At 37.7% G+C, this 16717-nt stretch overlaps 1 protein-coding gene across 4 annotated transcripts in view; it reads right to left on the bottom strand.

Moving 5' to 3' along the window:
- Window positions 1-16717, bottom strand: part of LOC123505188 (organic cation transporter protein-like) — a 48042-nt gene extending 31325 nt beyond the window's left edge. Inside the window, exons 1-2 of one of the 4 annotated variants that reach the window (XM_045256352.1) lie at window positions 16569-16717; window positions 8327-8549 (exon numbers count right to left, since the gene is read on the bottom strand). In XM_045256352.1, coding sequence (XP_045112287.1) covers window positions 8327-8463 — 137 coding nt within the window. In that variant the 5' untranslated portion in view covers window positions 8464-8549; window positions 16569-16717. Of the gene's footprint in view, window positions 1-856; window positions 1228-8326; window positions 8550-16103; window positions 16530-16568 lie in introns of those variants that run through there. The other 3 variants (XM_045256351.1, XM_045256353.1, XM_045256354.1) reach the window with 3 other exon arrangements.

The raw sequence follows: 16717 nt of genomic DNA, 5'->3' as shown, positions 1-16717 counted from the left end.
GAAATCAACACAGGAGTGAAGTATGTTATTTAAGGGGTTGATGCGAAGAGCTTCTCTAACCCTTGTTTTAATTAAAGTTTATATCTTCTTACTTTCTACTATGTGCTTTTGGGTCCGAGGGGTCTCCAAGCGCACGGGTTCGAATCCTGTCCACGGTGTAGGTTGGGCTTCCTCACTCGGGGCAACGGTTTCCTAACGGGTGGGCTTTGAGATAGGAGCTACCACCAAAAAGTATCCCCTTTAACCCATAAATTCCCGTGAAAAGTCCACATGGTATAAATAAAAAAGAAAAAAAATCTAATAAAGAAATAGTGTTTAGCTTTATGTGATCTGAAACGATAACCTATCATCTTAATATCATTATTTTGAATGGCGTTAGTTGTACCAAATATTAAATAGTTATTTGTGTTTATGTTTTCAAAGCCGCGAAACGTTTTATATAGCTCTATTAAGTCTCCTAGCTTTCTTTGCTTCTCTAAACATAATAAGTTGACCTCTCTCAAATGCTCCTCGTATGGTTTGTTTCGTAGTGGTAGTCGTGTGATATGGCCATCGTAGCTTTTCCTTCGACTCTCTCCAGTTTGTCTACATCTTTCCTGTGATAGGGTGATCAGATTAATTGAACGCTGTATTTAAGATTCTGCCACTTTTCTGACTAAGTGACTCGGTCGAAGTCGGATTGTAATTTCCTTTTATCATCTATTGTAAATGCTTTTGTAGTGAACCACACTACTACTGCTACTATTACTACTACTGCTACTACTACTACTACTACTACTACTACTGCTGCTGCTGCTACTGCTACCACTACTACTACCAGTACCACCACGCTAATCCGGCCCAGGTGTGGAAATACCTTTAAGCCGGGCCAGGTGTAGTGAAACAGACCCCAGCTGGACGGTGTGAGGTCACGGGCCGGATGCTCAGCCGAGGACTCCCCAGTCAGTACCGAAACTCAGGGACATACGCACCGCTCGACTCATCTCCGCTCGCTTTTGTGTACACTAATAAACAGCAGTAATGTACATCTCTAGTTTACCTCTCCATCCGTGTCTTGGCTAGTCAGAGAATACTACACTTTATTCATTATCTTATTATCACAAGTGAACTTTGATAATTTACAGGTGACGCCCTCATAGATATCGTTAACGTAGGTAATGAATATATGAAGGTAATAGAAGCCATCTAGAAGAAAATAAAATGCATCCACTGCAAATTACAGAAAATAAAGTTAATTGAACTGGAAGGTGTAAAGGCGCAGTACTGGCAAGATTTTCAGTTTATTTTGGCAACGTTCGAGAAATTAATACAAGTAGTGAAAATAGTAAGAAAAAAAAGGATAAAAGAATAAAAAAAAAAAAGCTCTCTCAATAAGAAGAAGTAAATACGCTCCAAGCTCTACGGTGGGATCCACATAAGATTCTTGTTGTACCAACTCACGAAAGTAAATACTATTTTATCATTGAGGGTTACCACTAGTGGTAATCAAGCCTAAAAAAAAAGAAAAAGAAAAGCTCTACCGGAGCCATAAAGGAATACAGAAGGTGAATATTTTTTCATTATTCAAACATTAAGTTTAACACACGCAGATCGTGTATATCTATCCATCTATCTATCTATCTATCTATTTATCTATCTATCTATCTATCTATCTATCTATCTATCTATCTATCTATCTATCTATCTATCTATCTATCTATCTATCTATATATATATATATATATATATATATATATATATATATATATATATATATATATATATATATATATATATATATATATATATATATATATATATATATATATATATATATATATATATATATATATATATATATATATATATATATATATATATATATATATATATATATATATATATATATATATATATATATATATATATATATATATATATATATGGAGGAGAGAGAGAGAGAGAGAGAGAGAGAGAGAGAGAGAGAGAGAGAGAGAGAGAGAGAGAGAGAGAGAGAGAGAGAGAGAGAGAGAGAGAGAGAGAGAGAGAGAGAGAGAGAGAGAGAGAGAGAGAGTAATCAATTCTAATGTCCCATAAAATCGCAAAATTACATTTGAAATCTTTTACACAGTTAAAGGACTTTCAAAGTCAAAAATAGAAACTTTCTTCTTTGTTACTACTCTGCTTATTGCTTATATTTTGGAAGATACTCATATTTGGGAAATCAAGTGTTCCGCTATTTTTTATTTTTATACCATGTGTGGTTTTCACGGGGATTTATGGGTTAAAGGGGATACTTTTTGGGGTAGCTCCTATCTCAAAGCCCACCCGCTAGGAACCGTTGCTCCGAGTGAGGAAGCCCAACCACACTCGGACCGTGGACAGGATTCGAACCCGTGTGCTTGGAGACCCTTCGGACCCCAAAGCACGCATGGTTCCACTGTACCACGGCGGCTCCATTTCTCCATATATGAGAAAATTTTCATTCATGATAAACCTTACAGAGTTCTTCTTAGGGAGACAAGACGCCCAATATATCTAAATGGTCCTGCTGGTGATGTGAGTATCAGTAACTCGCGAAAGTCTCTTTAGGTACGTACCCTTAATACAGTGATTTTTCACGCTCCCTCACTCACACACACACACACACACACATACACGGCCCGGTAGCTATACACGGCCCGGTAGCTCAGTGGTTAGAGCGCTGGCTTCACAGCCAGATGACCGGGGTTCGATTCCCCGGCCGGGTGGAGATATTTGGGTGTGTCTCCTTTCACGTGTAGCCCCTGTTCACCTAGCAGTGAGTAGGTACGGGATGTAAATCGAAGAGTTGTGACCTTGTTGTCCCGGTGTGTGGTGTGTGCCTGGTCTCAGGCCTATCCGAAGATCGGAAATAATGAGCTCTGAGCTCGTTCCGTAGGGTAACGTCTGGCTGTCTCGTCAGAGACTGCAGCAGATCAAACAGTGAATCACACACCGTTATGATACATGCACTCATTATCTTTCTCTGGTCATTCACTCTTCATTTTCCCGCGTACTCCCTGAACCAGTATGAACGAAAAAAATAGAAAATGTTATATATATATATATATATATATATATATATATATATATATATATATATATATATATATATATATATATATATATATATATATATATATATATATATATATATATATATATATATATATATATATAGTCTAAGCGCACGTCCAGCCTCGTACTAAAAAACAACTGCCACCCGCCGACAACAGCGCTTCAAGAGGTGAATGTGGTGTACCAATACACATGCAACCATGGTGACTGCAGTCGCCGACCCTCTACGTATATTGGCTCCACTATCACCACCTTGTCCAAGCGCATTACAGCTCACCTGCAAGACGGCGCCATCAAGAAACACGACGTCACCAACCACGCAGATATTAACTTCACCCGGAAGATAGTAGAAGAGAATACAGTCACCCTTCATAAAGAACCAAACAAAGCTCGCCTTCGAATGACAGAAGCAGTGTACACACACACACACACACACACACACACACACACACATATATATATATATATATATATATATATATATATATATATATATATATATATATATATATATATATATATATATATATATATATATAGATAGATAGATAGATAGATAGATAGATAGATAGATAGATAGATAGATAGATAGATAAATAGATAGATAAAAAATAAATAAAATAAAGCTGAAGCCTTCACCTTTTATTAGGCTACCAGCTGTTGCTACTGAGATATTATATGGCCAAGATTAGCAAGGAGTCAAGTGCTGGCGTCTACATTTGCATTCATAAGTGGTTCTGCTTTCTCGGCATGATGAATTGCGACCTGTTAAGCAATTTCGAAGATTTGAACAACTATGTTCTGAGAAAACGAGTGGAAGGTGCCTGCCACTCATCAACATCTCGCACTTCTATCAATGACCAAAAGTTATTCAATCCTTAAAGCTGAGCTGGTTACTATATACCATGGGGACAAAGCGGAACCACTTCTGAATGAATTTGTGCCTCCACGTGGGACTTCTTAACCTAAAACTCATATATCCTAATTCAACAGAGCTGCGCTCCCTCGATCCCCCTAATCTAATCTAGATTAATATAACCTGACTTGGAGACTGCTTCTCCCTTTATCCTCCTTTTGCGTGGAACTTAGCAATGCGTTCCAAATAATCTTCCCAAACAAAATAAGATTATATTTTAAACCGTAGCTGTGCAGTAGTAAGCGGAATATCTTGTAACACACCTGCAGGCACAGAAGTTCTACTCTTACAAAATCATGTACCAAATCCCCATTGCCAACTTATAGGCTTCATTGTTACTTCATAATCACTTCAGGTATATATATATATATATATATATATATATATATATATATATATATATATATATATATATATATATATATATATATATATATACACACTACCTGAAGTGATTATGAAGCAACAATGAAGCCTATAAGTTGGCAATGGGGATTTGGTACATGGTTTTGTAGGAGTAGAATTTCTGTGCCTGCAGGTGTGTTACAAGATATTCCGCTTACTACTGCAAAGCTACGGTTTAAAAATATAATCTATTTATCTATCTATCTATCTATCTATCTATATATATATATATATATATATATATATATATATATATATATATATATATATATATATATATATATATATATATATATATATATATATATATATATAGTACACGGGGTGGCTCTGACAAGAGACCACTCACTCATACATACATCAAACACGCACTCTTATCTCATCAGCCTCTTGCGGAAAGGAATAATCTTCTATAGTGATTTTAAAAACTTTTCCCGACAGATAATGAACTATGTATATATTACCTATAAAGGATTCCTTAAAGAAAGTCATAATGCTTAATATCACACATCACATTAGTGATGATAATGATGGAAGCAGCAAATGCCAAATGGTAACCAAGGCATGAGGCTTCACATGTTTATTGGTAGTAATTGCGACAGGCTTAGACATAGATATATAGTCTATAGTTTGCTAATTACTAACGGGTTACCTATATATAATGAAGGATAAGCCAGGTGTGAGGAGGACGTCATTTGCTCCGTCTTCCCCTAAAAGTTTCAGATTATTCTTTTACAAATGTTTTTACTACTCAGTCTCAAGTTACCGTTTCATCATTGTCGAATAGGTCATGCAACGTTTCCAATAATTTTTCTCGTACGTTTATTTGGAGTTATTCCCAATCTGATTAAAAAATGGAATGCACATCCTCACGAAACGAATAAAAAAGGCCCCCAAGTTGCCACTTGGAGGTCCGAGAGAGTTAACCAGAAAAAGGGATAACTGTTTTGAAACCTCCCAAGTCAAGTCATTGCAAGTTGGAAATACAGAAGGAAGAAGGGAATTCCAGATTTTACCAAAGAAAGTTATGAATGATTGAGAGCACTGGTTAACTCTTGCATTAAAGAGGAAGAGGAAAGCCTTGTGGAGCGAGGCCGCTAAAGGAAGAGGGCATGCAGTTAGCGAGATCAGAGGGGCAGCTACTATGAAAAGGGCAGTAGAAGATAGAGAAGATAAATAGCGATTCAACATTCCGGCGGTGTGAAAGAGGCTGAAGACAGTCAGTCAGAGGAGAGTTGATGAGACGAAAAACTTTTGATTCAACCCTATCTAATAAAACTGTATAAGTGGATGACCCCCAAACATGCGAAGAGTACTCCATACATGGACGGATAAGGCCCTTGAAGAAGAATTAAGAGTTGAGGGGGATGGGTGTGAGAAAAACTGGTGGAGACGCCTCAGAACGCCTAACTTCATAAAAACCGTTTTAGCAAGAGATGAGGTGTGAAGTTTTCAGTTTAGATTATAAGTAAAGGATAGACCGAGGAGATTCAGTGTAGAAGAAGGGGACAGATGAGTGTCAATGAAGAAGAGAGAATATTGGTCTGGAAGGTTGCGTTGAGTTGATAGATGGAGGAATTGATTGTATATATATATACATATATATATATATATATATATATATATATATATATATATATATATATATATATATATATATATATATATATATATATATATATATATATATATATATATATATATATATATATATATATATATATATATATATATATATATATATATATATATATATATATATATATATATATATATATATATATATATATATATATATATATATATATATATATATATATATATATATATATATATATATATATATATATATATATATATATATATATATATATATATATATATATATATATATATATATATATATATATATATATATATATATATATATATATATATATATATATATATATATATATATATATATATATATATATATATATATATATATATATATATATATATATATATATATATATATATATATATATATATATATATATATATATATATATATATATATACACACAAGGTGGCAGAAGTTTCGAGGTAAGTTATGTTTCGAAAGATTTTGACATTTTTCGCATTAATAAAGGGTTTGGCAACTTGGCATGATTTCGGGGAGAAACAAATCACATCAGACTCATGTGATGGAAACGGAAGCTGGGTAGTTCCGCTAGTGGTCGCGATGGCGCGAATTCGATCCTGACTCACAAAATTACTTGGTGAAATTGGTGGTGCTTTCTGTTGAACAGCACCTAAAGATTGGCCACAAGTTGACATGGCTGCCTTAATGACCCCTTGAACAGTCGATAGACTTTATGCCAAAGCCTTTCCTTAGGACCAAAAGGAAAGGCTAATCTAACCTTATCTAAGGCTTAGGTGATGCAAGGCTGAAATTACCTTTTGTGGCAACCTCTCTATCATGTAAAGTGAAAAAACAGATCGTGTTAAACCAAGGTTTGCAAGCTTCAGGTTAAGGAAAAGAGTGTGGAATGTATGCCTCTGTGCCAGATACTATCACCACTGTTATGCGCTCAGCACACAGAGATGGGTCTCTGACACGGAAACAGTAATCATTCCAGAGAAAATCTGCATAATACCTCCTCAGGTCACTCCAACTGGCAGAGGTAAAATGCCAGAGGTACCTCCGCCTTGGGGGATCCTGAGGAGGGATTGGAGAAATAGGATAAGATACAGAAATGAGATTGTGTATGAGGAGTTCAACGGAGAAGATAGGGTAACAGCATAAGCAGAAGGATTAGAAGTAAGGAAAAGATTAAGAATGTTGGGAGTATCTCCAAGACGGTCAGGAATGCGAGTAGGGTGTTGCACCAGTTGTTCTAGATCATGGAGGATAGCAAAGTTAAAGGTAAGTTCACGAGGACAGTCAATGAGGGGAGGAAAGCCAAAACTGGTGGTGAACATATTGAAATCTCCAAGGATGGAGATCTCTGTGAAGGGCTAGAGAGACTGAATATGCTCCACTTTGGAAGTTAAATAATCAAAGATTTTCTTATAGTCAGAGGAATTAAGGAAGAGGTAGATAGCATAGATAAATTTATTTAGAGAGTGACTTTTGAGTCAAAGCCAGGTAGTGGGAAACTCGGAAGATTCAAAAGCATGGGCATGAAGGCTTGCGCATATAGAAACAACATTCAGCTTTAGAAAGAAAATGAGGATAGAGAAAGGAGGAGGGAACAGAAAAAGGGTTAGTATTAGTTGCCTTTGACACCTGTGTTACGGTGAGGAAAAAAAATGATGTTTACTAGAGAAAAGATGGTGATCTACAGATCGAAAATTAGATCTAATACCGGTCTGTATCAATAACATGATTTTTCTCCTAAAGCCTTTCACAGATTCAAAATCTGATCCTAATTATGATGATGATGGTAATATTGATATAATAATAAAGACAATGATAATAATAATAATAATAATAATAATAATAACAATAATAATAATAATAATAATAACCATAACAATAATAATAATAATAGTGATAATAATAATAATAATAATAATAATAATAATAATAATAATAATAATGATAATAATAATAATAACAATAACATTAATAATAAAGATAATAATAATAATAATAATAATGATAATAAAAATAATAATAATAATAATAATAATAATAATAATAATAATAATAATAATAATAATAATATTATTATTATTATTATTATTATCATCATTATTATTATTATTATTATTATTATTTTCATTATTATCATTATTATAATAATATTAATACTAATAACAAAACAATAGTAATAATGATGATAATAATAATAATAATAATAATAATAATAATAATAATAATAATAATAATAACAGAGATAAATACAACAGCGAAGCTACTAATAATGATGACCCTACCTGTGATCAACCTTGGGCGCAAGGAACACCCATGCCAGTTTCTGCATGGATACCACCACCGTCGGGAGGGACAGGAGGAGGAACGTCCTCTTCTGGTAGTTTCCAAAACCTCCAACGATTTCCAAGAGCCTCTCCATTCCTTTCTGTTTCTCGTCTTGGTCTTGATTCGCTTTGAGTCTTGGTGATCCTCACTTTTTTCCTAGTGCAGAAATATAATTTTTACCTGTATAAGAGTAAAAACTAATGTAATATGATAAAATTTTGCAGGTATACGGTATACATAAATATAGAGTGTCTCCTGAGAAGAGTCAGATATTAAAAAAAAATAAAGATCAAGTAATTTTATGGCAGGAATATTCTATAGATAAAATAACTTTAAGGATATGGCATTTATCATTAATAATAATGTAGTAATAATACACACACACACACACACACACACACACACACACACACACTCATTCACACACACACACACACACACACATAGCGTAGTGTAGTGGTTAACACACTCGACTCACAATCGAGAGGCCCGGGTTCGAGTCCCGGTAAGCGGCGAGGCAAATGGACAAGCCTTTTTTTTTTTTTTTTTTTTTTTTTTTTTTTTTACGTAGGGAAGAGGGCCAGCCTAGGGCAAAAAAAAAAAAAAAAGGTAAAAAATATCCCACTTGAGCGCTGGCTCTCCAAAGAGTAAAAAAGTGCCAAAACCGTCAGCCAGAATTAGGGGAGCAAATGCCTCGATACCTCTCTCTTAAAAGAAGACAAGTTGTAGGAATTTGGAAATACAGATGCAGGGAGGGAGTTCCAGAGTTTACTAGTGAAAGGGATGAATGACTGAGCATACTGGTTAACTCTTGCATTAGAGAGTTGGACAGAATAGGGATGAGAGGAAGAAGAAAGCCTTGTGCAGCGTGGCCGCAGGAGGAGGGGAGGCATGCAGTTAGCAAGATCAGTAGAACAGTTACCATGAAAATAGCGATAAAATATAGAAAGGGATGCAACATTTCGGCGGTGAGAAAGAGACTGAAGACAGTTAGTCAGAGGAGGGAGTTGATGAGACGAAGAGCTTTCGATTCCACCCTATCAAGCAAAGCTGTGTGACTGGAACCCCCAAACATGCGAAGAGTACTCCATACAGGGACGGATAAGGCCCTTATACAGAGTAAGCAGTTGGAGGGCGAGAAAACTGGCGGAGACGCCTCAGAACACCTAACTTCATAGAAGCTGTTTTAGCAAGAGATGAGATGTGAAGTTTCCAGTTAAGATTATGAGCAAAGGACAGACCGAGGATATTCATTGTGGAAGAGGAGACAGTTGAGTGTCATTGAAGAAGAGGGATAGTTGTCTGGAAGGTTGTGTCGAGTTGATAGATGGAGGAATTGAGTTTTGAGGCATTGAAAACTACTAGATTTTCTCTGCCCCAATCGGAAATTTTAGAAAGATCGGAAGTCAGGCGTTCCGTGGCGTCCCCGCGTGATCTGTTAATTTCCTGAAGGGTTGGACGTCTCTGAAAGAACGTGGAAAGATGTAGGATGGTATCATCAGCGTAGGAGTGGATAGGGCAAGAAGTTTGGTTAAGAAGGTCATTAATGAATAATAGAAAGAGAGTGGGTGACAGGACAGAACCCTGAGGAACACCACTATTAATAGGTTTAGGAGAAGAACAGTAGCCGTCTACCACAGCAGCAATAGAGCGGTCGGAAAGGAAACATGAGATAAAGTTGCAGAGAGAAGGATAGAAGCCTTTAGAAACTTTAGACAAGCAAGAGATTAAAGCTATAGGACGGTAGTTTGAGGGGTTAGAATGGTCACCCTTTTTAGGAATAGGCTGAATGTAGGCAAACTTCCAGCAGGATGGAAATGTAGAAGTCGATAGACAAAGTTGGAAGAGTTTGGCCAGGCAAGGTGCAAGCACAGAAGCACAGTTTTTGAGAACAATAGGAGGGACCCCATCAGGTCCATAAGCCTTCCGAGGGTTTAGGCCAGCAAGGGCATGGAAAACATCATTACGAAGAATTTTGATTGTAGACATGAAATAGTCAGAGGGAGGAGGAGAGGAGGACAAGCCCAGAATCGTCCAAGGTGGAGTTGTGAGCAAAGGTTTGAGAAAAGAGTTCAGCTTTAGAGACAGAAGAGATGGCAGTGGTGCCATCAGGATGAAATAAAGGAGGAAAGATGAAGAAGTGAAGTTATTTGAGATGTTTTTGGCTAGATGCCAGAAGTCACGAGGAGAGTTTGAGTTTGAAAGATTTTGACATTTCCTATTTATGAAAGAGTGTTTGGCAAGTTGAAGAACAGACTTGGCATGATTCCGGGCAGAGATATAAAGTGCATGAGATTCAGGAGATGGAAGGCTCAAGTACCTTTTGTGGGCAACCTCTCTATCATGTATAGCACGAGAACAGGCTGAGTTAAACCAAGGTTTAGAAGGTTTAGGTTGAGAAAAGAATGAGGAATGTACGCCTCCATGCCAGATACTAACACCTCTGTTATGCGTTCAGCACAAAGAGATGGGTCTCTGACACGGAAGCAATAATCATTCCAGAGAAAATCAGCATAATACCTCCTCAGGTCCCCCCAACTGGCAGAGGCAAAACGCCAGAGGCACCTTCGCTTTGGGGATCCTGCGGAGGGATTGGAAAAATAGGACAAGATACAGAAATGAGATTGTGATCGGAGGAGCCCAGCGGAGATGAAAGGGTGACAGCATAAGCAGAAGGGTTAGAGGTGAGGAAGAGATCAGGAATGTTGGGCGTGTCTCCAAGACGGTCAGGAATACGAGTAGGGTGCTGCACCAATTGCTCTAGGTCATGGAGGATAGCAAAGTTGAAGGCTAGTTCACCAGGGTGGTCAGTGAAGGGAGAGGAAAGCCAAAGCTGGTGGTGAACATTGAAATCTCCAAGAATGGAAATCTCAGCGAAAGGGTAGAGGGACAGAATGTGCTCCACTTTAGAAGTTAAGTAGTCGAAGAAATGTGTGGCCCCTGTTCACCTAGCAGTAAATAAGTACGGGATGTAACTCGAGGGGTTGTAGCCTCGCTTTCCCGGTGTGTGGAGTGTGTTGTGGTCTCAGTCCTACCCGAAAATCGGTCTATGAGCTCTGAGCTCGCTCCGTAATGGGGAAGACTGGCTTTGTGACCAGCAGACGACCGAGGTGAATTACACACACTGCGTAGTGTAGTGGTTAGCACGATCGACTCACAATCGAGAGGCCCGGGTTCGAGTCCCGGTAAGCGGCGAGGCAAATGGGCAAGCCTCTTAAAGTGTGGCCCCTGTTCACGTAACAGTAAATAAGTACGGGATGTAACTCGAGGGGTTGTGGCCTCGCTTTCCCGGTGTGTGGAGTGTGTGTTGTGGTCTCAGTCCTACCCGAAGATCGGTCTATGAGCTCTGAGCTCGCTCCGTAATGGGTAAGACTGGTCGGGTGACCAGCAGACGACCGAGGTGAATTACACACACACACACACACACACACACACACACACACACACACACACACGATTCAACTTCGTCAAACATTCCATGGCAAGAAATTCATGTAAGATTTCCAAATGATGGCTGCTGCTTATCACATTCCAAATTTTTAAGCTATCACAAGTACTTAAGGGCTTACAAGAATATTAGGCCATGAGACGAGACCCTAAAATGTCCTTAGAAAAGGATTTTTGTAGCGCACATCTGGTAACTAAAAAACTCTTCCTGTTTTTTATGAAGATGAACGTAGTCAACACATTTCAGCTTGTTACCACAAACAACACTTGCACGTTTTCGAGAAAAATGACTTTATTGAAATTTAATGAAAAGTCATTGCTAAGGGGCTTAGCTGCATAGCAACCACCCATTTTGCAGTGCATACAGTTTGTAAAATCACATTATATATATATATATATATATATATATATATATATATATATATATATATATATATATATATATATATATATATATATATATATATATATATATATAAACATCAATATGATTCTTTTCATGCAGAGAACTGAGAAAAATGAGCATAATTTACACAAAAATGTCAAATTAACCCCTTCCCACCAGCTACATGACAAAACATAAAACAGTTCTGACAACATCCAGAGTAGTTGCATCTTAACAAGACCTGCTCTATTTCTTCATTTAGGTTATTCTATAGATTAGGTGAAAATTTTGTAATTTGAAATTTGTAGCAGCGTTCAGATTGATTAAAGGAACATTAATATTATATTTTGATCTGAAAAAAGTGCAAAGCCTGAAATCGCTTTTAATTTTTCACATTTACCATTTGTAACGAATGTCTAGTCATCTGATTCAACCTCACTTTCATCAGAATCTATCCCTTCATCCCCCAAATCTCGATCATCAGAGAAATTTTCCTCCTCTACCGGGGCATCTTTTTTTTCGCAATCAGTGCAAGAGCAAAACTCTGTGCAACTTAGATTGTTCTTGAAACAAGTGCATGATTTGATATGGCACTTATTCTTCTTGCACTTGCAGTTTGCCAGCTCAAGAACTGAATTTGGGGCTAGGAGTAGATTCACCCATTTAACCTGGAGGACACTATCATCAATTGTCCATCCATGGCTGTTTGGCGGCGGGATGCTTGGGATTGGGTTCGAAGCAGCGGTGATAAATGCCTGCTTGATAAGTTCCCCTGAGATGTTTTTCCAAGGAATCTTTGTTAGGTGGCATAGTGTCATCCATGTGTTTGCCTGTTTTAAAAATAGCTGCCCTGACATAATTTACATGTTTCAGATCTTGCCCATACAGTGAGCAAACAAATTCCTCTGATTTGCTTACCAAGCCCTCATCAACCTCAAACGTCCTCCCAACTTGGGATAAGAAATCAACAAATTTGGGTTCCCCCATCAGTTTGATGGGCCTCACTTTCCCTTTCCCATGAAAGGAGGAGACACTGTCACAACCTGTGAAGGCATGTAGTCCTATCAAGGCCAATGGGGCCGAAGGATGAATTTCGCTCAGATAGGAGTGTATGGCACGAACATCCAATATCCGCCTACTATTGCCGGTTCCCGTCTCAAACCACAGACAGCAGTCCAAATCCATGAACTTTGCGATGCACAGAATCAGTACATCTGTGTCAGGGGACTGAATTACTATGGAGTTTGCAGTCTCCCTGGCAAACTTCGCATGAAGTAGTAGGCGGGTGTCTGCCTCTTCATGAGAGCATTTCAGCTCTTCAACTTCTGCAATTGCGGGGGAGGATGAGGTGCCAGCAAAACAGATTTTGTGGCAGGTGTCTGAATGGCCAATGAAAAGAGTAAAGGAGTGTCCCCGGCCATCTTGTACCCATGATTTGATGAAGAACTCCATGAGAAGCTCCTTATTTTTCCCGCAGGACAAGTACTTCTTCCACTGAGCTGGTACATTTTGACCCTCAGAAAAGATCTGAGTGGCCCTTAACTGAGAAGCAGACTGAACCTTGGCCCTGCGGTCCCTCTCTGCATTCTTGATACTGACTGTTGGGTACTGATCTGTAACAAGATGTACTGTGTTTGCAGAGCTCTCCCTGGCAATTTTTCCCACCTTCTTCAGGTACAGGGTGGCAAGTTCCCCAAAGGTCTTTGGAATCTCTCTGAGGTTGTTGCTCTGAAGGATGGCCATCGCATCAAGGATCCAAACTGAATTGGGTGAGACACTCCTGGCAACAGATGATGGAGTTTTCTCCTCCAGGTGATGCAGCAGTTTTGCCTTTTGCGTCTTCATGAGACCACCATCAGGATAGGCTAAAGCCAAGGGTATGGGTCCCATGTGTGTGTGTGTGTGTGTGTGTGTGTGTGTGTGTGTGTGTGTGTGTGTGCGCGCGCGGGCGCGGAGAAAACTTCTATCTTTAATTTGTTTATCTTTTAATTTGTTCTTATCAATGACACATTCTTAATTGTTGTTAGGGACATCTATTTCAGTGCAGACGCTCAACCCATCGAGAATATGCCGCATCGTTTGCTGAGAAATGTAGCGACGTGGTCAATATGAATGTCATGTGTTTTGCCTAAGCATATTCTAGTATATAATGCCAGATGAAAATTGTGTTGGAGGAAAAAGAATATAGCTAACTGATTATTGTAAAAACAGATTGGAAACGTAATAATGGTAACGTACAGCAAGGCAAACAGACTACAAAGTGAAGAAAATAATGCAATCAGACATTTTGCTGTATTGTCCTATAACAGACATTTGTGCATATGTGAGGAAAGATGGAGAAAGCCTCGCAGCTCCCGGAAAAAATACAGGATGTTATTATAGTGATTAGGATAATGACATCAATATGTATGTGTGCGCGCGCGCTTTTGTGTGTGTGTGTGTGTGTGTGTGTGTGTGTGTGTGTGTGTGTTAATATTATGTTTACTTTTTCTGTGAAACGTGTGGGGAGGCTTTCTGTAGGTAGAAACTTTTTTTTTATTTCATATCCATAAAATGAAAAGAAACATCTGGCTGTTTGTCTACATCGACTTACACTTGTGTATGGAAAAATTCAGCAAGGGAAGAAGGGAGATGCCATCACAGAAAAAATCGTGTCCATGAATCTTGTTTAAAGCATGTCACAGGAACGTTTGGCCGGCCCCACAAGTGTGATGTTTTAAGCAGAGCAAAGCGCACATGACGCTCAATATATAAGATTAATTGTAAAACTTTACAATGATAACCACCGCTAGGGATCTTTCAATTACAGAATACGAACTATAGTCTGTTCCATCTATGAAGTCCGTTCTAGGTGTGGCAGATTCCAGAATTCCCATTAGTGCGGCATTGCTATTTCGATCCCCAATTATCAGATTAAAATTGTCTCGCTACTTCCCTATCTGCAAGCCTCCTTTCTCTCTCTCTCTCTCTCTCTCTCTCTCTCTCTCTCTCTCTCTCTATATATATATATATATATATATATATATATATATATATATATATATATATATATATATATATATATATATATATATATATTATTCATTTTGACTTTTTTTTTCACACCACCTACATGAGGTAAAAATCAGGTTTGTAGTTTCCATCTTGCTTGAAGTTGATAGCCAAAAAGTGAAGCGTGAGTCGTGGCATTTGACCTGACCAGAACCAGGTGAAAGACCCAAGGGGACACGCTGACCTGGTCACCACCACATCGTGGCAACATTTGAAAAAACCTTTGCTACATGTCACAGAATTTTTTATGAATCGTTGTTATAATCCTAAACATCGACACTCACTGCTGTGGCGTTCTTTACTATATACAGCATACATAAGATATAACACACACACACACACACACACACACACACACACACACACACACACACACACACACACACATATATATATATATATATATATATATATATATATATATATATATATATATATATATATATATATATATATATATATATAGGTACATATATTAGGAGTTATAGTCAGCTTCGATCTTGGTCTAAGAAAACAATGCATAGAGGCTAGATTGAAGGCAAATAACTAGGGTTTTAGGATTAAATTTTAGGAATGGTAAAAGCAGAAATCCCGAAGTAATATTAGTTATATTTGGCGCTGGTCAGACCGCATGTATAGATCATGCGATAGAACTCTGATCCCCACATTATCGGAAGCACATAGGTCTATTTGAAACAATGCAAAAGAGAATGTCTAGAAGGATACAGATGATATAGATATATATATATATATATATATATATATATATATATATATATATATATATATATATATATATATATGTACACACACACACACACACACACACACACACACACTGCTTCACATACCTCAGAATTATGAACCCTGTGTATTGTGCAACAATGCTCATTTTCATCACATGCAAGGGAGGCCACTAGGTAACGTTAACCATGTCTAGTCACCTTGTGTGTCTCCGCACCAACCAGCACACAATCAATATTTAAAGACAGCCATGCCAAATACTCCTTATCCTCACTGGGTGTTCCTTTCACGGACTAAAACCATCAGCCAGATACCTACTACTGCCATTCCAATAATAACCACTGTTGTGTAATGACTTCTTTCACACACGCTGTGTGTATTAAATAAAAAAAACACACGCGTATATAATATACAATTGGGCGTTGTAGGTGGAGTTCACATGTACTTCTCCCACTCAGCAGGTCGTCCTACATAACAATGAATAGTTCCACAAGCGTGATTGTTCATCTCATTCATTTTCTATAATGAAATATGTGAGCAACTTTAAAACAAGATTGTGCAGTTATTTTCACCTGCAAACAGTGAGCTGCTTGAAGCCAAGGATAAGATTCACTGACGTCGGTCTGCCTGTAGCCCGATCATAGATGTTCCCGACACCGGCGCTTCTTTGGCACTGACGAGGAACAGTCAGCAACTTTCCTCCTCTCGCTCCCTTTTTTTT

Source organism: Portunus trituberculatus, chromosome 17 (genome assembly GCF_017591435.1).
Source record: "Portunus trituberculatus isolate SZX2019 chromosome 17, ASM1759143v1, whole genome shotgun sequence".
NCBI classification, from domain to species: Eukaryota; Metazoa; Arthropoda; class Malacostraca; order Decapoda; family Portunidae; genus Portunus; species Portunus trituberculatus.
This window is presented reverse-complemented; position numbering and strand designations above follow the sequence as displayed.